The 27,069-nt window shown below is 43.4% G+C and overlaps 1 protein-coding gene across 5 annotated transcripts in view; it reads right to left on the reverse strand.

The window, feature by feature from the left end:
- The window catches only part of COBL (cordon-bleu WH2 repeat protein), a 163,572-nt gene that overhangs the window by 17,224 nt on the left and 119,279 nt on the right, over window positions 1-27,069 (reverse strand). For all 5 annotated transcript variants that reach the window (XM_066627784.1, XM_066627786.1, XM_066627783.1 and 2 more), the window contains one exon: window positions 6,147-6,450. In XM_066627784.1, the coding sequence (XP_066483881.1) occupies window positions 6,147-6,450 (304 nt within the window). The remainder of the gene's footprint in view (window positions 1-6,146; window positions 6,451-27,069) is intronic.

Consider the following 27,069-nt stretch of genomic DNA (forward strand, 5'->3'; position numbering starts at 1 on the left):
AAAGGCAGCAAGCAAGTGCTCTTGTGTGCTACCTGGAATGACTCTGATAGGGAGTGGGAGAGGCCACTTACATGGTTCATTGCAGCACCTGCAATACTTACCTCACCACCACCCCTCTCCCCCCCCCCCCCCCCAGCTACAACACTGGCCTGAGGCATCCGTACCAGGATCTGGTATTTCAGTCCAAGCATCTAACTTTCATTCCACTGGTCAACGCTTAGTTGTCCCTAGACCTCATGTAGTGAAGTTGCTTGCATGAATATCACAGGGCAGAGTTCTAGTTCTGCTGACAAGCAAATTTGTGTAGAAGTTGAGTTCAGCTTCTGCACAAATTGTACTCTTGGAAAGGGTAAACAATTCAATGACATATGTTGGTGCCTGATTTAAGACTGCTGGTTCTATTCCACTTCAAACTTATCTGCTCCTCACCCAGTGCTCTACCATTTATCTCATCAAAGTTATAAACAGGGACACATTGTAATCAAACAAGCAGGGTGCAGCACTCATGTTCCACCATTCCTTTTGCTTTTAGAAACTTTGTACCAAAGGCAAATGACTACTATTATGTAATGAGTCCCAGATGACATGTACTTTCCAGTATATTAAGGGAACAATTTGGCATTGTTAGCAGGTTAGATCACATTAGAAGTTTCTGTGCTGAAGTACTGTAAGTTCCTCAGAAATGAGAATTAGCTAGATGTAAGTTGCAAGCTGGAGCAGACATGCCTAGTTGGTGCGAATGTAATGAGAGCCAGCTGACTAGACCAATGGTACCTTGCAGTTTCCCAGCACTGGAAATGCGAGTAAGTGACTCAAGTTGTGTGTGATTTTGGGTGACTTGGCAACTTGTGAGTCATGCACATGGAAGACTCTGAAAAAGACTTGACTCAGGCCTCCCCCCCAGACTTGACACGTCCCTACATGTGCTGATTCGAGTTTGCCTGTGTCTGGGTGTGCTTGCTTACTGTTTTTGCAGCATGAAAAACCTTGCGAGGCCAGCATTCCAATGGGGCCAGCAGTAGGAAAGTTCCAGCCAGGAGGCAGGAAAGGGTTAATGCTTCCTTTCCCAGTCAAGTGGGGGGGGGGGGAGAAGGAGCAGGCTTTTAGCCATCTCTGCTAGGAAGGAAGAAGCTGATTATCACTGGACAAAAGATGGGCTGATGGAGGGCAGGAGGAGGAGCCAAGAGTGTTCATGCCTTACAATTGGCTGCAGAAGCCCAGGAAGGAGGAGAAAGGAGGAGGGGACATGGGAGGGGAGGTTCGTAGCACCAATCATGCTTTCCACTGCATGGCTGGCTACTGTGAACTGAGCTCCATGGTTACTTGGGAGGGGGAAGCCCTATTGAATGACTGGCTACAGTGGGACTACTTCTACCAAGGATTGGGTAGTCCTGGTAAGTCTTGCAGCTGCTGTGCATGACCCTCCTCCTTCTTGCTGTTTCTGTCCCACTCTCTTGCAGTCCCTCCCACCCCTCCTGCCCTCTTTAGAGATGGGCAGGGACAACAGGGGAGTCTTTAAAGTGAACTCCCACACACACGTACATCTGGTAGCAGCCCTGTTTTTTCAGCGCAGCCGTGGTGGGCTTTTTAAAGGGGGAGCTACTCAACTCGAGTCATTTAGAGTCACTAAAGGGTGACTCAGCAACTCGGAAAGTGTCCTCGTTATGACTCATTTTTGAGTCGTGTCACGGGGGCGGTGACTCGGTGACTCAACTCAAGTTATGCCGGGTTTTCGCATCCCTGCGGTTTCCATCTATGAACAGTCAGATGTCTCTGAGATGCTGATAGACAGGGCATGAAGGCCCTCCTTGGTGAGTAGATTCCAGCATCTAATATTCTGAGATATAAAGAGATGTATGTGCAGATTCTTTCGCATACATGAAGCACTCCAAGATTATTAACTACTGTACTTGCAAAATCCCTGCTTCACAGAACCTGCAGTCCAAATTGCCTTTAATACAGGGAGTCAGAATGTCAGATGGGAAAACTGAGGGCATGGGAGAAGAGAGAGATTTTTTTTTAAATGGGTTTATTGCTAGATGCAATATTTAAACATCTCTGTAGTGTTCTAATTATTTGCCTAACAAATTAATTTTTTGTAAGGATTTAGTGTAACAGAGCGTGTTAAATGCAAAAGCTATGATGCTGCATGTAAAATAAAGGTTATTGTTTACAGTATTGTACAAGCCCCAGAGATCTCAGTTATGAGGACAATTCCAATTCTTGAATTATGACCCTAGATATTCCGCCTACGCAAGAACATTTCTTAACAAAGTTATTGATTTTACTGCCCAAAGGACACCTCACCTGAAAATGTTACTTTTTCGAAACTAGCTACATATATACTGTGTACGAAACAGAAATTAACTTGAGCTAGGACTTAGGGCTAAAAGTCAAATTATATTAACATCACCAGAAATCTCCTCCACGAGATAGTACTGGTACAGCCTGCAACTGCATGCAAAAATACCCCATGAAACAAAAGTACACAAACAGATTAGCAGCATAAGATTGCCAGTAAGGGAACAAGGGTGGGACGAGTGAGGCATGTCCCATGGATTCAAAAATGTTAAAGGGCGGGGTAGGGTGGTTGTTTGAAACCCTGAGAGTCCATTCTTGCTCTATTTACAATTGGCTCAATTTATTTTTAAAAAGTACATTTTTTGCACTCAGTGAGTCATGACTAGCTGCCTGAATTCACATCTAGACAAGGCAGTTCAAGATGATGTGTTAAGCCCCACCCACCACTTCAGACAGGGAGAAAGTGGAGGGTTACAGCATTCATTACATATATCCACTTTCTGGGATCCTAATTCTGCCAGTTATGGGAGAGGGGGGGGGGTGCTCTTTCCTTGCACTAATTTCTCTTGTCACGTCACAGAAGATTGCAGCAATTCCCATTATTATGCTTTAATATTATTACGATTATCAATTACAATTTTGAGAATCATTGCAATTCGATTGACAAGTGTGTTCCTCATTCATACAATACTTCCTCCATGCATGAGCCTGTGATGGGCCATAAGTGAGCTACCATACAACTGCATGGAGGAAATCGGAAAGGGCTACTGCTATGTAAGCCAACCCTTTGCCAAAGACCTTGTTCATCCCTGTCATGCATGTATAACAAGGATCTATAACCTTATGCAAAGCCTCTTTCTTCTAGCCTTAAACTAAAATTACCAGCCAACATCACTTGGCTTCAGAGGTACAATGTGCTGGTAAACTGGAGCACTGGCAACTCTCATTTTAGATGTTTAGATTTAGAATGGTTGCCCGACTGCCTTATTCTGTCCTCCACCACAGCTGTCATTTATTAAAAAATTTAAATACATATTTGTAAGGTTTATTGTTTGGTAATGGTAGCACTGGTATTAACTCAGGCAACCATTCTAGATAATTGCATGTTGGTTTCTTATCACAGGGTTTGGGTATTGTACCCCTTTCTATAACATGCAAACAAGCTTTACCAAAGAGTCTGCAATCTAAGGTTACTATTGATAATGATTATAATGGAAAGTTCAAACTCAGAAAAATGAAAAAATCTGTCCAAAATAATATATAAGCCTAAAGGCTGCAGCATATCACAATTGATGGACAGCATTTGGTTTAGCTTCTCTGTTGAGGTTTTCAAAAGGCTTGCCGTTGCACTCTCTCGGAGTGTAGTCATACTTCCCTTATAATAACTATAAAGATAATAATTACTTTTGGGTTATAAAGCCACCCATGCCTGAAGGTCTCTGAAGCCTTGACAAAATGAATTAAAGAATAAAATGAATTAAGGTCCACAAGATATTTTAATACATCCTAAAGCATGAGCAAAATCTTTAAGTGAATAAAAAATGGTAATTCTTTTATTTAAAATAGTAGTACTTCCTTAGGTTACATCTAAAATTTGGAGGCAAACCTAATTTCTTTCAAAATACAGTTGTGTGGGGATACGTTCTCCAATCCCTGTTATGTGATGAGGTTGTTAAGCGAACATTCAGCCCAATCTAGTGTCTTTGTTGTGTAAACAGACACTCCCTGCCAGACACTCACAAGCTACACAGGCTATTGGAAACCAATTGCCTCTTCTTTGCATTAAGAGCATCTTTGTTGTGTAAACAGACACTCTGCTGCAGGCTGCATGGGAGTCCTGACTGCCTCATTAAGAGCTTCTTTTTTGTGCTTTGACCACTGTCATATATGCGGTCATTTGTTAAGCAGAAGGTTGTTAAGCGGCGCACACCTGCACATGGAAGAAGAGAGGATGTTGTGCAAATCCTGTGGAAGGTACAGCGGACCCATGCTCAGTACACACAACATGATGCATGCTCTTTAGGCTGTACAAAATGCAATCTAAAGTGCCATGTACATTGATGTGGAGCAACAATATGAACCACCACCATATTTCTATAAAAACCAGGAATCCAGAACTGACGTCTCTCATGAAATGAAAAAATATGTATGTCCATGGTTTTTTCCTAATTTGGTTTCTTTCCTGATTTCTATTCGATGTCATTATTGCAATGTTCTGGTTAAAAAATACACAGAAACATTTACAGTCACAGGCTTCCAACCTAGGTACACTTAAGTGAGAGTAAAACCCATTGAAATCTGTGGAACTGCATAATCTCCAAAGGGTTGTGCTGGAAATCCTGGTTTCCAGAACCAAATGAATAAAGCTAGCTTCATAAACAGGACTTTTTAAAAATTAAACATCTGTTTTTGATCTGGCAGTACAAAATCAAGGTTGTGTTATGGTGGGAAGAATAACTATAGAAAGCTACAGTGTAACAGCAGATGTCCACAATGTAATTAATGCTGAAAAATCAGCTTTAAAATGCAGGATTATTTGAAGGGGCAAGGGGCACTGAGGAATTCACCCAGAAATATAGTAGCCTGCAACACTGACAATTATTTAAAAAATGACTTCTGCTAACTGCTATGAACATACTTTTTTTCATTAGAATGAGCTCTTAGGTGTCAATTTGGTGCCAGTTTCTGATACAGAAACAAAAGGTTTTTTTAAAAAAAGGAATAGCTTGCAACACATTAGATGAAGCAGAGATGATTCTTCCAGATTGCTTCATATTTAGCAAGGGGAGAGCAACTGTCCTTCTATACCCTAGCATGGTATCTTTTCCAGTGGCTGTTGTTGGTGTCTCTTCAGTAATTTTTTTTAAAGATTATTAGCCTTTTGGGAACCATTTATCGATATATTTTACAAGATAAACCATGTGTGGTCTTGTTGAAAAGTGGTATACAGTAGCACAGCTAATGAACGTGTAGACCGGTGCCAAGCTCAAAATGTTGTCCTGGAAGTGATGTCACAACCAGAAGAGACATCATTCCCAGGTTTTTTTAAAAGTGAAAATTGGGAGGAACCCACCTCCTCCCCCCAGCAGCTCACCATGCTCTGCTGCCTCCTCCCAGTCAGTGGCATAGCTAAGGCATCTATCTGCTACCTGGGGTCAAAGAAGATTTGTAGCCCCCTCCCCCCAGACAAAATCAAATTTAATAAAAAAGTGTGCCCGATTAGTTTGGGACACTGCTGGGGTGAAGAGGGATGGTTATTCTCTCCCTGCTAAATATATGAGGGGCACCACTAGAAAAAGTGCCTTTTTACCTAGTTAGCAGGGGTAACTGTATTATGATACATGGAAATGAGAGCTGACTCATATTAACACCTTATTGGTTTCATGCTATATCATGATAACAGGTCATTGCATGTCAATCACATAATAATATGTCATTGGCTCTCAGAACAATGGCAGCCCAATCCTATCCACAGTTTCCTGGGAGCAAGCCCCATTGACTCTAATGGGACTTACTTCTGCATAGTTATGCACAGAATTGGTCTGTCAGTCTCATAGGTCGGTTTTGAGTTAAGAAAATCCACTTTTTGTTCCATAAGGCAGCTTTGTTTTCATTTTCCAGTTAATTGGCCATAACTTTTGATAGAATATAGATATTCCAATGCAGTGATATAATATGATGGTATTATTCATACATACCAAGATTTTTCACAATTTTGGTCACTGGAGTCAAGTTGAGCTTGTTGTCCCCCTAAAGTTGATGCCCGGTGCAACAGCTACCCCCTGCACCTCCTTAGCTACGCCACTGGTGGTATATAAGCATTCTTAATAATAAGTGAGACTTACCTTTTCTGAACAGTTCCAGACTCATCACTACTGAAGGAAGGATTCTTTACAGACCATGATTCTGCAACCAATGTGACCATTTCAGCCGAAGTCTCCTGGACACTGATAAATTTGTCTCTTGACTTCACACTGTCATTCTGAGAATCCAATGATACAATATCAGACGGGGAACTCATAACACCTGAATCTTCTGTGGTGTCCTCCGAAGCAAAGCAGCTGCTAACAGAGGTGGTCTCCTCTGTTTCTGACAGTTCCAGAACTATATCATCCATACTATAAATATCATGTGAAAGCTGTAGATTGCCTAGACAAAACATGGCAAAAACCAGTTAATAGCCGTTCTTTACTCTTTAAAGAACATAGACCCAGTACTACTCTGTTTACTACTCATTTATCACCAAGAGGGAATTTCTTCCTCTCAATTTTTTGTATGGTGAAATGAACTAGTGAAAGTAGACTCTCCAGAATGAGAGCGTAAGGGTCTATAAACTGAAAATTATCAAGCCACTTCACAATAACTTTGCTGTTTCTAGTCTTGTTATATAAATTGTCTCCTACATAGAGGTTATCATGACTTTGAATAATTACGGACAATGCTGTTGCATTAACTTGGAATAAATGGAATGCTTTAGACAAATCACACCCAGTGGAACAATAGGGGTTATATTTCAATAGAGATACAGTCAGCCCACATCTTATGCGAGGGTTACATTCCAAAGTCCAAGTGGAAAGCCAAAATTGCATATAGTCAAAATGTCCTTAAAGTCAATAAATATGTACTCTGTCTTTAAGAACTAAAAACACAGCATGAGAGACAAGCTACAACTGAGGGACCAGCAGATTTGTTCTCCTATTCCAGGTTGCTCCAGGGCATAAACAGAGTAAGGGAAATGGCAGATTGAGTCCTCTCCACTATTTAAACTAATGTTTTTCTTTTTGGGGGTGGGTGGGTGGGTGAGTGTATACACTTGAATTTGAGAATGTCATTCGCAAGTAAAATGTGGGCTGACTATATTGAGACTTCGCTCTTGATACAATATCTGCAGAAAGGACAAGAAATCGTATATTAGAGGTTGTACCACTTTACATATCAAATGAACAAAATCTTGCACAGAATGAACAAGAGAACAGACTCCTGCACAGAATTACTGAAGGTGGAAACCACCGTCTCTCTGACCCAAATTAGGAGGATGATCTTCAATATGAAAAAGGAAATCAGGAAGCTACTTGAGGATATGAGGATATAATCAGGAAGGCACTTATAAAATATTGTTATTATGGTTTCATTAAACTTCGGCAAACCAAAATTAAAGGCAAGAGAAAGAGAAATAAGAGGACAGTATCACTAAAAACAGTAAAATAACACAAGAAAAGTTTTCTCACAATACATTAGTACAGGGGTCTCCAAACTTTGGCCAGAGGGCTACATCTAATATTTGGCACAGTGTTGAGGGCCGGAAAAATAAATACATTTTACATAAAAAATTTAAATAAATACATTAGAGGTGGAACTTAGATGAACGAATAAATGAATGGGCTCTAAGTTCCAGGATTTCTCCAAGCATCAGCACACACTCAAATGGAATTCATGCCCGCACTCACAGCTTACTTACATGTACAGGAGTAAATAACTCAGAACCAGCACACTACAGGAAACACCCAGGGCATGTTCTGAGGGCCATGGAGGCCTCTTCAACCTTCAGACAGCCTAAGGTCTTCAGAGGGTCAAAAAATGTAACTTCTAAGGTATGGCCTCTCCGGCCCTCAGAACACCTTCCAGATGCGAGTGGAGCAAAGCTCGGTTCACATTTGGTCAAATGGGCCAGAGGCTTGTTGTGAGCTGGATAAAGGCTCACCACGGGCCACATCTGGCCATTGTGCCGGCGTTTGGAGACCCCTGCAGTAGAATCCAAAAACAAGCCAGGGAGGTGGTCAGACTGTTAGATGATAAGGGTGTGAAAGGATTGCTAAAGAAGGACAGGGAGGCTGCAGAGAAACTAAATTAAGGAGGCAATCCCAACCCACTTTCCAGTACCGACATAAGGGCAACACAGCTCCGAAGTAAGGGAACAAACATGCCCTTACTTTAAGGAGGCCTCCGTGAGTGCTACCCAACTGCAGGATTCAGCACAGGCCCCATTGGCACTGCCCCACTGGCAGTGCTGGAAAGTTGGTTAGGATTTAGGCCCAAGTCTTTACACCACACTGTGCACCAACTCTATGGATGGACAGTTACCCACATCTGAAACGGGTTTGACTAGATAGCCTTGAAGACCCCTGCCAACTCTTATGATTCTATGAACTACATCAAACAGAATTAACGTGGCGTTATAGGGCTAACCAATGAACGATGTACCCCTGGACCTGATAGGATACACTTGAGAGTTTTTAAAGAGCTTAGATATGAAATTGTTGATACAATCTTGACAAAAAAAATCTTCAAATTGTCACTAAAATTAGCCTCCTTACTAGAGGATATGTACTCTTAAATTCCTTTGCTTTTAAGAGTCTGGTATGTGCTTAACTTGTTCTCTATTTTTAGAAATACTCAAAACTTCATGTGTATGCAGACAATTTGAGTAGGATGTTGCTCTGTAATAAGTTTTTAAAGGAAATAATTTATTCTTAATCTGATAACCAATAGAATGAAGTTTCTAATTTTGGGCCCAAACCTATTTAGTTTCCCAGTGTTGATGCAGCTATGCCAACAAGGCATGCACTGCATCCTGCAGTGTGGGAGAAATTATGAAGGTCTCCTTCTTGGGGCTGAACTAGCACTGATAAATTGGATAGAATTAGGTTATTTGAGAACTTTGTTAAGGAAACACAGGATTTTTTTCTCATGTGTTCCATTTTGTCTTCAAAGATGATATGGGTCTTAGCTGCCATGTGATTTGTCAGTTTGCACTTTAACTTGTATATATTCGGCTTTTTGTTGGGTAGATTTTTTCATTTCCACAGTGAATAACTGCAATATCAAGGAAACAAACTCAGAACAGCATCAGTGAGAACAAAAATTAAAGGGGAAAAAAATACATATGTTAATGACAATTAGAGAACATGACCAGAAAAAGACACATATTGAAAATCATACATACAACTTCTCAGTTATGAAGAAAAATAAAATATATGAAAGCAAGAGAGGAGATAGTGTTAGAAATAGGAAAGTACACAGTTACACAAGGTGGACTTTTGCTTTACAGTAAATTCAGAATGCAATTTATGTGGGTGCTTGGTAATGTGGACATAAAAATTAAATGGCTCCTACTGTTACTATTAAAATGCTGTGGAGCAAAAACTGATTGGTTGATCCTATTATCTAAGTAGCCTCTTAAAACTAGCTAATTAGACCTGTCCTACCCCATTTTATATACCTGAACCTACCGGTGAGGCATCCCTTTTGTGTAAAATCTACCAACCATGTAAAACGCAAGATAACTCTATAAATGCAGTTACAAGTTAATTATCTTTGCTTTTAGATATAATTAGCAACAGTATTGACTTCTCTCTATTGAAGCCATGAGACTAGCCTGATCCAACGCTAGTAGCTCAGTAACTGTACAAATAATAATGGAAAGGGAGGGGAACACACAACTGCAAGGAAAAATCCCCTTTTCCATAAATTCTTATTTCAGTCACCTCCTCTAACCCAGTGGTGGCCACACATTTTGACTGATGTGCCACAAGTCAAATGCAGAAATGCAGAAATTTGATACAATGTTTCATACCCTATTTTATTCTATCCATTTCTATTTTTACGCTACCCTGTGTGCCCTCTATGTTTTCTCTTGTAGCTGGCTGTTGCCACATGTATTATGTATGTATGCCAATAAAGGTTATTGGATTGGATTGGAGTAAAGGAATTACAATTGCAAGCAATCCAAATGTGGATCCAAATGAGCCATTCACATGATTGGAAGCTTATCAGGGACAAGCTTTTTACTGCCATTAGTGGTGATGATGCATAGAGCTAGCCAGTTATCACATAATGAGTGCAATCACCACAATTTACACAATTGTGTGAACCTGCACTGAAGAGCATAGATCTCAGCTTTTAGTTCCCTTTCTCTCCTCCCTGGTCCTAATACAGGGGGTCTTCTTTGTAAGTTAGGGTTAGGGACTGGAAACCTTGGCTTACAAGAGTGTGACATGCGGTATACCTCCCACAGTGGTGGCCCATCTATTGTGTGAGCTGAAAAGTTCATGTCAGGTGGTAAACTGTGAGAGGCAGCAAGTTGATGGGAGGTCCCATGTGAGGCCCATCTAAGAACTTGAAGGGTAGGGGGAGGTAAAAGAAGAGCATGCAGGCTAGGTGATGGCAAACTCTAAATAATCTAGGGATGTCCTTTTAAGACAGTGGTTTTCAATTGGTATGCCGCAAGGCTGCCTCAAGTGTGCTGCGGGCCCTGAGGAGTAGGCAGCAGCCAGATAAGCAACTGCTTGGAGCCTTGCATGGCAGCAGAAGAAAGAGGAGCTGCCCACGAAGGTGCTTTGAAGCTCCTGTTGTTGCTCATGCCTGCCCCATGCGTGCTGACTGGGCAGCCAGCCAGTCAGCTGGGCAGCCAGTGAAGCCTGGAGATCTTGGAAGAGCGCACTCCAGGTGGACGGGCAGGTGGGAACTGTGAAGGGAGTGAGAGTGAAGTGAGTCAGAAGGCGGGAAGCAGGTAGGAGCATTTGAGCCCCAAAGTGACCCTTCCTGCATTGCCTCCACTGATAAAGCACTTTTGGGCTTTTACAGCCAGGACATTGGGTCACAATTCTATTCACACTTACCTAGGAGTAAGCCCCATTGACTATAATGGGACTTACTTCTGAGTAGACGTACAGAGGCTTGGGCTCTTGCACACTCTTTTTCTCGAATATATGAGCAGGCCATTGACACTTCTCTTCTCCCCCTCCCCATCTTCTCCCCTCCCACATGCACATTCCCCCAATTTCATAATCATAACACCTCTCTTACTATTCCTCCCCTGGCTCGTCCCCACCTTCCAAAGTCCAGAATCAGTTGCCTAGCATTATCTCTCTCTCCCTCCCCAACCCCGCCTCAGTTTGATCCTGCACTTGTTTCAGTCACATCTCCTTACTGCCCCTCACCCCACATTTCTCCAGTATGTGCTCAGTCTGACCTCTTTGCCAACACTTACTCGCACTTCTGATAACAATCTGATCACCCTACTTCAAAACATTATTCCTCCTTTTCAGAAACCGCATACACTTTCCTCTCCAAGCTTCTTGTGAATTTATTTAATTGTCTGTAGTGATCTAATTGTATTAGTTTTATCAATTAAATTAATCGTAACATAATAATTTAATGTAATTAAAAACCAGTAGTGTGCCTTGACAACTTTAGTGCCTTGGCAGTGTGCCGAGATCTGAAAAGGGTTGAAAATGGTTGCTTTAAAACTTTGGAGGAAAAAGAAGGGCATGCTAGCAGAGCAATGGCAATAAAGGACATAAATATGTGGAATTTTTTCATCTAGCTCCTCAAGAACTGGAGGATTTAAATACAGGGAAACCGATAATGGGGAGACTTACAAGGGGGGTCCCTATATTACAACCAGTCTGATACTTTTTTTTTAACATCATCACACAATTATAAAGTGTTCCAGTGGAGTCACTCCAAAGTGGTTGGTCTACCACACAAATTAGTTTCTGACATTTCTTCTCCTAGGGAACCCTGGAGAAAGTAGTCCTGTGAGGGAGGTACAGATTTGTAACAGAACTCTTCATACCTTCACCAAATGAAGGTTTCAACCAGGATTCTTTGGAAGAAGTCTTGATATTCAAATTGGCATAAAACCAGTAGTAGTGTATAAAGTTTGTTGTGTAGATATGCCATTCAAGATCTTTATCTAAAAAGCAGTCTTGTCACAGAAAGTCTCTCTTCAATTACATCAGACAAGAAAACAGCAGCTGGAAGGCTATCATGTTGGAAGCACAGCACACAAAACAATAGTCTGCCTTCCAAAAACATCATGGTTGAGATCTAGCACACAGTTTGCTTGATTGTATCCTGGACTTAGGCACATAATTCTGTTAGTTCTCAGTCTATACATTTTACCACAATATTTAAATAAGGTCTACATTGAGAGGGCACAGGTTTACTATCTTATACATGCAGTATTCTGGCAGTTTAGAGTGGGTGTAAAGTGCTGCGTGCATGTGTGTGTGCAAAGTGATAACTGTGATAAATAGCATAGGCATGTGTTAAATAAATAAGCTGTATGTGTGTGCAACTTATCACACAGGTTAGACTGATCACATAAATATACTAATCCACTTGGAATGTATTTCAGTTTTTAAGGCCCTTTTGACTCATTACTTTTCAGAGGGGGAAAAGTTGTGACGTGGCACATACTCCCTCCACTGCCCCCTTTTCACCCACCTTTATTAATGAGTAAACTGGGGTTTGTACACAAGACCTCTCTAACCCTGCAGTCCACCCCCCGGATTATAAAAGATGGAAGGCTGAAGGGGAGGGAAAACAACACAGAATTCAGAGGCACAGAGATCTTATGATTCAAAATAAACGTAGCACAAACCGGATTACTAGTTACATTACCCACACAGCAAGGGAATGGGGCAGGGAATATGAGAATCCAAGATTCATAACAAGTAGAGATTTCACACAGGAAAGTCATAAGTGAAAAGGGCCTGTATCTGGGTCTCTTGCATAAATCCAGAGATTGGCTGTGTATCAAATGCACAATCAACACAAGGAAACTACAACGCAGAATGAAGGAAATCTCTATTGTGAGTTAGCTATGACATTGTGTGTCTCATTCATCCTCTCCATTTCCCCCAAAAAACCCCTCAACTGCATTGACATGCCCATATATTACAAAGCGAATCAGGACCAGTGAAGGAATCCAAATCTCTACCTTCTTCAGCAAGGGACACATGTCTTTCAGGTTACCATCAAATGCTTGTTTATGCGGATAGAAGGAGAAGGAGAAGGAGAAGGAGAAGGAGAAGGAGAAGGAGAAGAAGAAGAAGAAGAAGTCTCTTGTTATCTGGTGTGCTCCCTGGGGCATTTGGTGGGCCGCTGTGAGATACAGGAAGCTGGACTAGATGGGCCTATGGCCTGATCCAGTGAAGCTGTTCTTATGTTCTTAAGAATGTTACAATTAACAACTGCAGAAATGAGAGTTTAGTTGCTACCATAATGTGTTCTGGGTTAGACAAGTTAGGCCTAAATCCTAACCAACTTTCCAGCGCCAGCACTGCTGTGCCAATGGGATGTGTGCCGCATCCTGCAGTGGGGTGGCACCCACGGAAGTCTCCTCAAAGCAAGGGCAAGCTTGTTCCCTGCCCTAGGAGCTGCACTGCCCTTATGTTGGTGCTGGAAAGTGGGTTAGGATTGTGCCCTTAATGATTCTATAGTTTTAGCGTTGTATAGCATTGTGAAGACTAGTCTTATGTTTTTGATGTTTCTACTGCTTTTTCAACTCTGATTTACATATACATTGAAATGAAAAAGAAGCATAGAAATTTTTAATGACTGAGAATATACACTTAATTCACAACCATATACATTTTCTTGTTGGCTTCAATTTTAAAACCATTCCAGTTAATGGACTTAAAAACCAAGGAGAAACCTTCCTATACACTCCCTGTTTCAGTTTGCATACAGGGCAACAAATCTTAGCAGCTACCTTAGGTGGCCTCTAAACATTTCAACTATTATTGATTATGTATAAAAAGAGATCCATTTTTGAAAAAAATAAAATAAAATAAAATAAAACCACTAATCAATATTTCAAGTGTAAAAAATTGTAAATGACAGAGAAAAGATATTTTGCCTTTTCCATTATTCTTTATGATTCATCATACGCATTGGATAACATGGGCCCCATCTGGTGGTCAAAGCCTTGATGTTATCCTGTATCTTCAGAAAATGCACTCACTAGGGTTGAATACACAGTTGCTACATGAAACAAATGGAAATCCGTCCTGTGTACTTGATAGCACCTGTGGTCTAAAACTGCAGTTAGGCATTTGCTATTCGTGATTAATATATATGGAAGCAGAAAAAAGAGCTGTACACTGTTGCTCAGCTAAAGCTGTAAACTCTTATTAATAGCAATATTTAGGGAAAAAACACACTATATAATTACAGAGTGCTTTGCACCCATTCTCTCAGTAATCCTTACAACAATCCTGTATGATAGGCTAGTATTACTGACATTTTGTATATAAGAGACAGAAGCTGAAAGACTGGATTACCAAAAAATTGCCTATTGAGTTCACTGGTGGATGTAACAAAGTGAGGGGTTTTTCACTCTACACTGACTTATGTGAAAACACTGGTTTTGAAAAGCTTCATTACAAAAATATGATGAGGTTGATGTTGATGCCATAGGAAATTATTTTCATTGCCCCCTATCTTCAACTTTCAAATCGCTGTTCTTGCATCCTTTGCCCATACCATTCACTACATGAGGGTAGGGTGGACCACTCCGAGGTACAGGAAGCTGGATCAAACCGGCATTTAGCCTGATCCAGCAGGGCTCTTCTTATGTTCTTATACTCTCATTTCCACTGTGGTTTAGAGCACTTCTAGACAGGGTATTTAGTCCAAGATTGCCATAATGATTCATGCAGTCTTAACTGGAGGTTCATACAATGCCATCATCCATTTGTACTTTCCCTGTGCTTAAATTGTTACATCCAAATTAATAGATTTTCCATGTTAATGAATGTGATGATGTCACAACAGGGAAACTACAGGTGTCTGGAAGTGCCCTGAGTGTTTAAATGCCAAATCTGAGATCAGATTATGGAATAAGGACACAAAATTTTAGTTGCAAAGGCTGATTCCTATTATTTTGCTATAAAGATTTTGGTCTTTGAATTATAGCCATACAAACTTTGGTCTGCTTTGAATTATAGCCATATAAACTACTGCAGACTGGGTGAATCTGCCTGTGAGGAGAGGTCACTTTACTCTCCTGACAACAGAAGGCATAGTTATTCCCCTCTTCCTAATAGGGAGCTGCTCCCAGAGCAAGCAATGTAACAGCTGCTTTGAAACCACTAGATCAGTGTTTCTCAACTAGTGGAACTGGTACCATCAGTGATACTTGAGGTGGTTTTTGGTGGTACTTGAGGGACCCCTGGTCATCTGCCGCCTGACTGTGAGACCAGCAACGTGATGTGACAAACAGCAGGAGGAGGCTTGGCTCAGTGTGCAGAGTTCCAAAGCATGCTTTTCATGTGCTCTAAAAAGCCCTCCCCCATCCACCCCAAGCCTCTCAAGTCTGTCATGTTGCATCTGGCCTCTCACCCCTCTCACCCTCTCACCCCTCTCTCAGAAGTAATTGACACTGACGTCACTACCAGTTACTACTGGGTGGCTCTCCAGAGGCAGTTTCTGGAAGGGACCATCAGGCCCAGCTGGGGAGACTGTTTGGCTGGGGGGTGGAGTCTGCAGGCCTGCCTGATTGCTCTCCTCCTCCTCTCTCCCCAGGTATTTCCAGCTTGCTGGGCTTGCCAGAGGCTGCTCTCCAGAGGCAGTTTCTGGAAGGGACCATCAGGCCCAGCTGGGGAGACTGTTTGGCTGGGGGGTGGAGTCTGCAGGCCTGCCTGATTGCTCTCCTCCTCCTCTCTCCCCAGGTATTTCCAGCTTGCTGGGCTTGCCAGAGGCGCGAGCCTTTGGCGCGAGCCGAAGGGCAAGAGCCAAAGTGCTCTTGGCCCGTGGCTCTTAGCCTGGGGCTCGTGCCCGGAAGATCAGGTGCCCTCTCCATCAGCAGACCAACTAGCAGTAGTCGGATACCCTCCCCGTCGGTGGAGGCAGGGGAGAGAGGAGCAACAATTGTTTTTACAGCAGAGGATCCGCCTGCAGGCCAGTTTTGGAAGGCGGGCCTCGCCACATGTGTGTGCTCTTAGGAGGGAGCTCAGGGGAAGGGAAGGGTGCCACTATCAAGAGAGTGACAGGCCAGGGGAGATATGGCGGTGGGGGTTGGACAGGCCGTTACAGGAGAAGGAGAGTTAATCACAGGCAGATCATCTCCCCTTCTGGTCCCTCCCCCAATTCTCGGATGCCTGGTGGTCTTGGCGGTGAGTCCCTGGATCTGAAGCTGCTACTTTTGAATGCCAGGTCGGTGAATAATAAGACCTGTATCATCCAGGATTTGATTCTGGATGAGAAAGCCGACCTGGTATGCATTACGGAGACCTGGCTGGACGTGGAGGGAGGCGAACTTTGTCCGCCAGGCTTCCAGGTGTTGCAGCAGCCAAGATTGCAGGGACGGGGAGGGGGAGTTGCAATGGTCTATCGTGAGTCCATCTCCCTCACCAGGTGCCCTGTCCAGCAGTCTGCTGGGTTCGAGTGCCTGCATGTTGTGTTGAGAGGACCGGACAGGATTGGGATTCTGTTGGTGTACCGCCCGCCCTGCTGCCCAACAGTCTCCCTGCCTGAGCTGACTGGAGTGATCTCGGGGGTGGCATTGAAGGCCCCCCGCCTGTTAGTGCTGGGGGACTTCATGCCGAGGCCCCTGCGGTAGGTGCAGCTCAGGATTTCATGGCTGCCATGACAACCATGGGCCTGTCCCAGAAGATCTTGGCCCTGACACATACTGCAGGACACGTGCTGGACCTGGTGTTTACAGCTGGGCACGGGGGCAGTGATCTGGATGTAGAGGAGATCAAGATCACTCCGTTGTCATGGACAGATCACTTCCTGGTAAGGTTTAGACTGGTTGCGACTTCCTACCTCTGCAGAGGCGGGGGACCATTTTCTATGGTCCGCCCCCGGAGGCTAATGGATCCTGAAGGTTTCCTGAGGGCTCTGGGGGATTTCCCCACTGCCAAGACTGGCGTCTCATCTGAGGCCCTGGTTGACCTCTGGAACAGGGAAATGTCCAGGGCAGTGGATGAGATTGCTCCGGAGCGACCTCTGCCACGTCGCAGACTCGGAGCGGCTCCTTGGTTCACTGAGGAGCTGCGACTGATGAAGCGGCAGGGCAGGCGTCTAGAGCGACGGTGGCAGAAAACTCGTGATGAATCCGATCGGACACGGAGTAGAGCTCATTACAGAGCCTACTCCGTGGCGGTGGTAGCAGCGAAGAAATCATTCTTCTCTGCTACCATTGCGTCTGCTGATAACCGTCCGGCAGAGCTGTTCCGTGTGGTGCGGGGCCTCCTCCATCAGGCCCCGCCAGTGGACCAGGAGGAATACACGGTCAGCCGCTGTGACGTGTTTGCGCAACATTTTGCAGATAAAATCGATCGCATTCGTTACGACTTGGATGCCACATTGACAATGTCTGATGATGTCCCCCTGGCAACTGCTTGTCCAGTGTTGTGGGATTCTTTTCAGCTTGTGCAGCCTGAGGATGTGGACAGACTCCTTTGGAGTGTGAGGCCGTCTGCCTGCCTGTTTGACCCTTGCCCAGCTTGGCTGATAAGAGCTGCCCGGGGGGGACTGGCTGAGTGGACGGGGAGGGTGGTCAACTCTTCTTTGGGGGAGGGGACACTGCCGCTTGCTTTGAAGCGGGCGGTGGTTCGCCCCCTCCTGAAGAAGCCCTCCCTGGATTCCAATGTGTTGAACAACTATCGGCCAGTCTCCAACATCCCGTTTCTGGGCAAGGTAATTGAGCGGGTGGTGGCGGCCCAACTCCAGAGGGTCTTGGATGAAGCGGATTATCTGGATCCTTTTCAATCTGGTTTCAGGCCGGGCTTTGGGACGGAAACTGCCTTGGTCGCCTTGGTGGATGACCTACGCCGGGGACTGGACAGGGGGAGTGCGTCCCTGTTGGTCCTGCTGGACCTCTCGGCGGCTTTCGATACCATCGACCATGGTATCCTTCTGGGCCGATTGGCCGAGTTGGGAGTTGGAGGCACTGTTTTGCGGTGGTTCCGCTCCTACTTGGAAGGTCGGTCCCAGATGGTGGTGCTGGGGGATGCCTGTTCGACACCCTGGCCATTGAGGTGCGGGGTGCCGCAGGGCTCAATTCTGTCCCCCATGCTATTTAATATCTACATGAAACCGCTGGGAGAGGTCATCCGGGGGTTTGGAGTGGGGTGTCATCAATATGCTGATGACACCCAGCTTTATCTCTCCTTTCCTCCAGACTCCAGGGTGGCGGTTGAGGGCCTGGAGCGCTGTCTGGAAGCAGTGAGGATCTGGATGGGGGCTAACAAGCTGAAATTAAATCCGGATAAGACAGAGGCTCTCCTGGTTCGGAAATCCTCGATGCAGGTGCTGGATTATCAGCTTGCTCTGAATGGGGTTGCACTCCCTCTGAAGGAGCAGGTCCGCAGCTTGGGGGTCCACCTGGACTCGCAGCTGCTCCTGGATTCCCAGGTGGCGGCTGTGGCTAGGGGGACCTTTGCTCAGCTTCGGCTGGTGCGCCAGCTGCGTCCGTACTTGGATCGTGCAGACCTGGCCACGGTGATCCATGCTACGGTGACATCGAGGTTAGATTATTGTAACGCGCTTTATGTGGGGCTGCCCCTGAAGACGGTTCGGAAACTGCAATTAGTGCAGAATGCGGCGGCCCGTGTGGTCACTGGAGCTAGGCGGTTTGACTCTGTCAGCCCGCTTCTCCGGGGGCTACATTGGCTTCCCATTCGTTTCCGGGCCCAATTCAAGGTGCTGGTTTTGACCTTTAAAGCCCTATACTGCTCTGGGCCAGGTTATCTTAGAGATCACCTACTCCCATACAATCCGGCTCGTCCTCTCAGGTCATCAGAGAAGGCCTTTTTACAAGTGCCGCCGCCTAAGGAGGTACGTGGGGCGGCGGCAAGAAATAGGGCCTTCTCAGTAGTGGCACCAACGTTGTGGAACTCCCTTCCCCTTGACTTGAGAATGGCTCCCTCTCTTGAGACCTTTCGGCGAGGCCTGAAGACCTTGTTGTTTAACCAAGCCTTCTGACGTTCTGGCCTTTTTAACATCTTTTATATATCTTTTTGTTGCTTTTTTACAGGCCCGATTCCTCTAAGAACTGCTGTTTTATGCTCTTTTATTCTGACTCTTCTGACTACTGTTTTTATGGGTTCTGCTAATGTGTTTTTTAATATGTTTTTATCTGTGAAATTATGTTTTAATTTGTTTTATATGTTGTAAGCCGCCCTGGGTCCCTTTTTGGGAGAAGGGCGGGATAAAAATAAAGTTTTATTATTATTATTATTATTACTTCCAATAGGTGGACTATGTGAAACGCTACAGTGGGGAATAAACTTTGAGAAACTCTGCACTAGATATTAGTGCTCCAAGAATGACAGTGTGGGGTAATTTTTTTACATATACCCATATAAAACTGACTTTATTGACTTAGGGATGTCTGAGTTGCCATGACTTGGTTACTAGCTACCCAAATTGATTCAGACCATTGATCTATCAAGCCCAGCATAGTCCATGGTGACAGTGGCTTCCCAAAGCTTTGTGTAGAGATTTTTCCCAGCCCTGCTCCCTGTGATTCTCTTAACTGGAGATCACATGGACTGAACGTGGAATCTTCTGCACACAAAGAACATGAGCTACTGTAATACTGAGCTACAGTCCTCCTCTGGCAGTAGATGTCCTGAGTGCATCTATCCTGCCTGTCTGTTATGACTCTGATGGGAAAGTGTCTTCTCCTTTTGTTGAGATTCTAAAACAGGCAGGAGGAGACTCAAATGTGCCTCCTCATTAGGCAAGTAACATAAGATTTATCCCTGAGCCTGACTGGGAGAACAGTAAGTTGATTTGAATTTCAGTGCCAGATTTCAATCTGACTGCTGGTCTCAGAACAAGATCAGTAGACTTCTTTTAATAACAATGATGTTTAATGGTTACAGTTACTGAAAACTGGTACACAAAAATGCTGGAAAAAGATGTTGGGATTACAGGATTCACGAGGAGCAAATTTATTGAACTACACTGAGCCACTTTAATTTCAATATGTTTGTTTCCCACCAGAAAGGTGGAGTAACTAGAGAGGGAAGTGGGTCAGATTTCCATTTTGAAAGTTTATGGAAATTAATGATTATGCCTTTGAGCCAAATATACATGCTATAGATTTGTTATAACTTGTTCAGGTGTTTCTCACCCTACTTGTGAGAACAGTTTTTTCAATGTACGGAAACAATCCAAGGCACATGATTGTGCAGAGAGGACAAGTTATTCAAACCAGAAAAGCCTATTACATAATATAAAACATCTAACACCTACAGGCTTTTGAGGACATAATTCTGGGTGTGAATACCTCTTTCAGCTCATAAAACCCATGTTTCATGATTCAGCATGAGTTAAAAAAGTTGTGTCCATGGGCTTTTCACATGAATAACTTTCACTGTCAATGAAAAGGTCTGCAATTTTGCTAATCAGGAGCTGATTAAGAACAAATCACAAGAATGCATTGCGTATGACAAATAATATAAAAATGATATTTGTAGAATTAGATTTATATCCAAGCAAATAATGGTTTAAAATCATTTCATACATCAGTTAAATAGGTTATAGTATACTTAAAGAATCACAATAAAATACTTAAAAGGCAGAAATTGTATGAAAAGTAGAAAAGACTATGAATGAATGCACCTCAGATACATCTTCCATACGATTCCTGTTATGTCTGACAAACCTTAAGTTTCTTGTTTTTTTGCTCAACGGGAAACCAATAAAAGGCACTTTGAATGCTTATGCTAAAATAAATGTATTAGCCTTCAAGGTGCCATAAGACTTTCTGTTACTTTTTCTGTAATACACAGGTACTCTTCTGGAAGCACTGGATAAGGTACCCTGAACTGCCAGTCCATCCAGATGGCAAAGAACAATATGAGTAAAGAAAATGTCTCATGTTGTTGTAAAAGTGTTGGTGTTTAAACCAAAAGAACAAACAAACAAAAAGAGAAAGAAATTGTCCAGAAATCTTTGGATTTTCAACAAGTGTTGCATGTATGAAAAAGTTTAACTAATGGCCCAATCCTATCCAACTTTCCAGCACCAGTGCAGCCGCAATGCAGCCCCAAGGTAAGGGAACAAATGTGCCCATACCTTGAGGAGGCCTCTGTGACTGCCTCCTCACCACAGGACGTAGTGCATGCCCCATTGGCACAGCTGCACCAGCAATGGAAAGGATTGGGCCCTAAATCAAATGAAATATTAGCCCCAAATTCGTATACAAATAATAATTCATCAGTATGGCAACACAAACTATGGTAACCTGCTCAGTACACTTTTAGGCCTAGAGAAGACATATCTGACAAATGTGCACAACTGTATCTGAAAACATTCTGTATTTGTTAAATGAAGTTGTGCAAGTTCAGAAGGAGAAAAAAAGGCAAAGATGCAATTCAGACAAAAAGCAAGTTTCCCAAAGGGAAGGAACAAGGCAACAGAAGAGTCAGGGAAGCAGAGGCAACGGGTTTCAGAGGTATGGAGGTCATAGGAAGAGGAAAGCTGTGTCAGACAGGCTTGGTACGTGATGGGAATGATGCACAACAATAAACTGTAGAGAAAAAAGAAAGCAAATAATACATTAAATGTTGAGCAAAACACCAGCATGTTCCTTTATGCCTACTGCTATTACCCCTGCTAATTGGGTAAGAGGCACTTTTTCAAGTGGGTGCTCCTCTTTTTTTAGCAGGGGGAAACTGGCCCACCTCCCCCCAGCACTGTCTGTTCTAGTGGCTGTCTGCTGGTATTCATTTGCATCTTTTTAGATTGTGAGCCCTTTTGGGACAGGGAGCCATTTAGTTATTTGATTTTTCTCTGTAAACCGCTTTGTGAACTTTTAGTTGAAAAGCGGTATATAAATACTGTTAATAATAATAATAATAATAATAATAATAATAATAATAATGCTGGCATAGACAAACCCATTTCTGTAACCAGAATTGTATTTTCTTGCTCCAACACAGGAACGCCCAACTTCTGTATTCTCATCAGCCATACTGTTCTATAGACAGCTGGTTTTCAAACCAAGTTCTAAGGTACTTTGAATTTCTTTGAATGTTTATCAGGATCCTCAATGAGAACATTAATAATGGCAGACAAGCTTCCCGAAAGACTGCTTTCCTCTCATCTACTACCAGTGTTCATCCGCAACATAGAGTCTTAGGGTACAATCCTAACCAGGTCTACTCAGAAGTAAGTCCTATTTTGTTCAATGGGGCTTACTCTCAGGAAAGTGTGTTTAGGATTGCAGCCTCAGGGCACAATCCTAACCCCTTATGTCAGTGCTTTCCAGCACTGGCATAGTGGTGCCCATGGGACATGTGCTGCATCCTGCAGTTGGGTGTCACTCACGGAGGCCTCCTCAAAGTATGGGAATGTTTGTTCCCTTACCTCAGAGCTGCATTGCCCTTATGTCAGTGCTGGAAAGCACTGACATAAGGGGCTAGGACTGCACCCTTAGGGAAGCAATGGTTGTATTCCAGGGAGCACTTTCATTTCACATATAGCAAGAGCAGTTTTGAATGCTCCCTTGCAAGAAAAACCTCTTGCATGTAATAAATGGACACAGCAGAGAGAAAGACTTAATGTGACCTTCTATCAAAGGTTATTGATTGGGTGATAGCAAGAGTGGGCCTCAGAACTGAGTCTCATCCTGGACAGAATACCAGCAGCCGAATAATGTCTTATCAGGCCTTGTTGCAAAATGTTTCCAGAAGGTATATTGTATTTTAATCTACAAGTACAAAGACTATTCACTATTCAATGTAACATTTAGACTGCATCTTAAATGCTTTCACCAGGATGCAAGTCCCATTGAACAGGACACACAAACAAATAAATATACTAATAGGAAGCTGTTAATAGAACCTCTGCAAACTGTGCATGCAAAACGTTACTGTTTAAGACCTATACCAATGACAATTCAACCAAACTCTGCATAACAGGATAGAGAAAACCAGATTAGTATATTTGAAGGGAAAAATTAACCCACTGATACATAGTGTTAAAACTGCATGCAATACGCACATCTACACACTTAGCAGCCTAAATGTTAAAGGCACAAATAATTTAAGAGAAAGAAATAAGTCAAAAGAACAAATCAACAAGTACGCTGCAATGTTGAGTGTCTGCAGAGGAGGATCTTACCATCATTACAAAAGAACCGAAATTTCACTAAAGGGATACTGTTCGTAACTATATCTGACATAAGATGAGAGCAAGCACTCATTGCCAATTCCAAATATAATTCAGTGGAAATGCGCTTCCTTTGCAATGAGATTTTCAGCGTATAATGAAACAGTTTTCTAACAAGACACATAGCAGAAGAATGAGGAGGCATGAAAAAGTGATATATGATTAAAAATGAAACTAAAGTTGAAGAGGCTATTTGTCATATAACAACATTGACATAACATATTCAGAGCAATCTCCTCTGAATTGCCTAAGCATTTAAGTGCTGTTTAATGGGTACCTCACGTGAGCCAGGAAGAAATTTTCCTATTTGAAAATGGACATGGCTCCTTCTTGGTTAAAACACTGTAGTAACATGATACTCTGTTATTACAATATAGTATGATTTCCCCTGAAGATGCAGAACCAGGAGCACTTAGAACATGTGTTCCCTCACTCTACTGCACACAGTTCTATATTGCCTCTTGTATGAGTTATACACACAAACCAATTTGCTTGTCCTCATGACTTCTCTACAATGTAAGGGCATTATTATTCCCACTTTACCAACAAGGAGTTGAGAGAAAGAGAGTAACATGTCCAACTATCAACCTATAATTTCTACAGATGAGCAGAACTTTTAGCAAAGTTATCCCAAGCTCAATCACCATGCCTTTTCATGCTCTGATGTTCAGAGCATGCTCTGATGTTCAGAGCACATGATGCCATTTAACTGTACATGAAAGTTTGTAGTTTGCAGCAATAGATCCACCACTACCATTAGGTAGTGTTTCTCAAACTGTGGGTTGGGACCCACTAGGTGGGTCGCGAGTCAATTTCAGGTGGGTTCCCATTCATTTCAATATTTTATTTTTAATATATTAGACTTGATGCTACCATAGCATGTGACTGCATTTGAGGAAATGTTACAGACCTGTACTTTAACAGACTACTATGTATATGCTTTTAACAATGATAGTAAATAGGACTTACTCCTGGGTAAGTGTAGTTAGGATTGCAGCCTAGGATTGTTAAAAATTTCCCTGCTCAATGATGTCACATCCAGTCATGACATCATTTCTGGTGGGTCCCAACAAGATTCTTTTTCTAAAAAGTGGGCCCCGATGCTAAATGTGTGAGCACCACTGCACTAGGGGATTATTTCCACACACACACCACTTCTCTGTTGTCTGCATAACAAGGCAAAACTCTTGAGATGTGCAGGCTTGAATACTTAACTCATCACTATGGGGAACCACAGACATGTCAGAATTTCTTATGCCAACTCCAGAAGGTCAGGAAATATCCACAAAGAACCCACAACCTCCCTTTTCTTCTTTTTCTAGATGAATCACACATTACCCAGGCTGCAAATGTGCATGAATGGGTGTGCCCCACCCCACTGATCCATGTTTAGGGTCATAGGTGAGTATGATTTGAACTATTGTAGTGGAGACCCGAGATTAATCTTGAACTTCCTTTACAGATAAATCCCATGTCACTCCAGTTACCCAAACTACCAAGAAGCCCAAGATCAACCGCTTACCAGAAGCTGTGGTGCCAGTTAGGAATGTTTATCTGGTGAGAGAGACTAGCTCCACCACTGCAAAAAAGTGAAGTGATTTCATAGCCCACTGAAAGGCTCCTCCTGTAGCTCTTGATTCAGGTTATAGAAAACTGCTTTCCAGTCACAGCTGTTTTCCATGGCCTGAACTACAGGAACCTTTTCTCTCTCCTTTTTCTTTCCTTTATACCAGGGGTCTCCAAACCCCGCCCCGGAGGCTAGATGCGGCCCGTGGCAAGCCTCTATCCAGCCTGCAGCCAGCCTCTGATCCCCTGAGACCCTCTGGCCCAGTTGACCAAACACAACCAGAGTTGTGCTTGAGGGGGTGGGGGAATGGGGGTCCATTTAAGTGTGTGCTTTATTTTTGGGGCTGTGTTCGTATTTGGACAAGTCCTGGACATTTGAGCTCATTCACTTATTCATTCATCTAAGCTCCATCTCTAATGTATTCATCTAAGCTCCATTCCCTAACGGGGGACATCCACTAAAATTGAGTGTTGGGCGGGTTAGGACAGACAAAAGAAAATATTTCTTTACTCAGCGTGTGGTCGGTCTGTGGAACTCCTTGCTACAGGATGTGGTGATGGTGTCTAGCCTAGACGCCTTTAAAAGGGGATTGGACAAGTTTCTGGAGGAAAAATCCATTATGGGGTACAAGCCATGATGCGTATGTGCAACCTCCTGATTTTAGAAATGGGTTATGTCAGAATGCCAGATGCAAGGGAGGGCACCAGGATGAGGTCTCTTGTTATCTGGTGTGCTCCCTGGGGCATTTGGTGGGCCGCTGTGAGATACAGGAAGCTGGACTAGATGGGCCTATGGCCTGATCCAGTGGGGCTGTTCTTATGTTCTTATTTATTTAAATTTTATATTTAATTTTTTTTTTCAGCCCTCGGCACTGTGCCAGTTATTTGATGTGGCCCTTCGGCCAAAAAGTTTAGAGACCCCTGCTCTATATCTTAGAACCCCCAATTTACCGATGACCATTCTCCTCTTCTGTTCTCCCTCCATGCTTGTACCACTATATGCTCCTTCCCTGTCTTTTTCCACTCTATAAATGGAACACTTAGGCCCTAGCTATAAATGAGTGCCTAAGGGCCTGATCCTATCTTGCCTATAGCCAGCGCTCCACTGGCACCGCTGGTCTAACTGTTGCAAAAACTGCTGTAAGACACTTTCATGCCAGAGTTACAGGCGTACCCCCTGCCACCATCCCAGCAGCAGTCAGTGTGAGGCTGCGGTACTGAAGGGCAAATGATGAGGGCTTCCAGCAGTAAGTTATACCTCCAGTTGGCAGCAGAGTGTTCCAGGATGGGGGGGAAGGGCGAGGAGGCAGCAGAACTGGGTGGGGGAGAGCAGGGAGAGGGCAGGAGCAGGCAGCAGGCTCTGCCGCCATATCCGGATCTCCTCCTGGGCTGGGAAACCCAACACGGGTCTCCTTGATTCTGCATTTGCTCAATAGTGGGCTCAGATCCTAGGAGATCCATTGGGGCCACCTGGCTGCTACACAGAGCATGGAAGCGTAAACTTCCTTACCCTGAGGAGACATGGCGCTGCTTCCCTGCCTATTGGATGCAGTGGTCGTCATTTCGGTGCCGCTGCAGCCCTGGGCGCTAGAGAAGTTTAGGAATGGGCTGTAAGAAACATTACACAGCTTTATTTTGATGTCTGTTCACTATTATTGTTAAATTATTCCCACAATACAGTTTGTGTGTTGCACCTTTCACCCTTATCTCTTGCTTCCTTTCCCACCAAACAACTGAGCTTTACTATTGGGCACCCCATGCAGAACCTCAGCACCCAAACAGGCAAACCCCAGCACCCAAACTAGCTTCCCCCATGTATGCACGTTACACATGTTTAAAAGCACAGAAAACATTGCCTTTTTTCTCTGAAAAAGTTGCTGCTGCAAATGGTGTTGGGACAAAATTTCTGTGGGGGGGTATGGGAAGCAGAATTGCTTTCGGATGAGAGGGCAAGACAAAGGGACTTTGGGGATATTAATCATCAGGAAAAAAAATGCAACCCAACAAAAAGTTCAAGTTCCTCTATCTCATTCCATCACATACAAGAGACACAGTAACACAGATCAGAGTTGTACCATGACTATTTGAATGAGGTATTTCACAGACACTGTGACTGAAATCCTGCATTCTTTCCAAGCATGGATCATGGGTGTTATAACAATATAATGCTCAAATAAACATACATTTGTCCAAATCAGAAGTTACTGTCCTACCCTTAAATCCTTTTTAAGCCATAAATATTGGTTTTAATCTTTTCCTGCACATACTTTATAGGTGTAG

The sequence above is a fragment of the Tiliqua scincoides genome, chromosome 5 (genome assembly GCF_035046505.1).
Source record: "Tiliqua scincoides isolate rTilSci1 chromosome 5, rTilSci1.hap2, whole genome shotgun sequence".
Lineage (NCBI taxonomy): Eukaryota > Metazoa > Chordata > Lepidosauria > Squamata > Scincidae > Tiliqua > Tiliqua scincoides.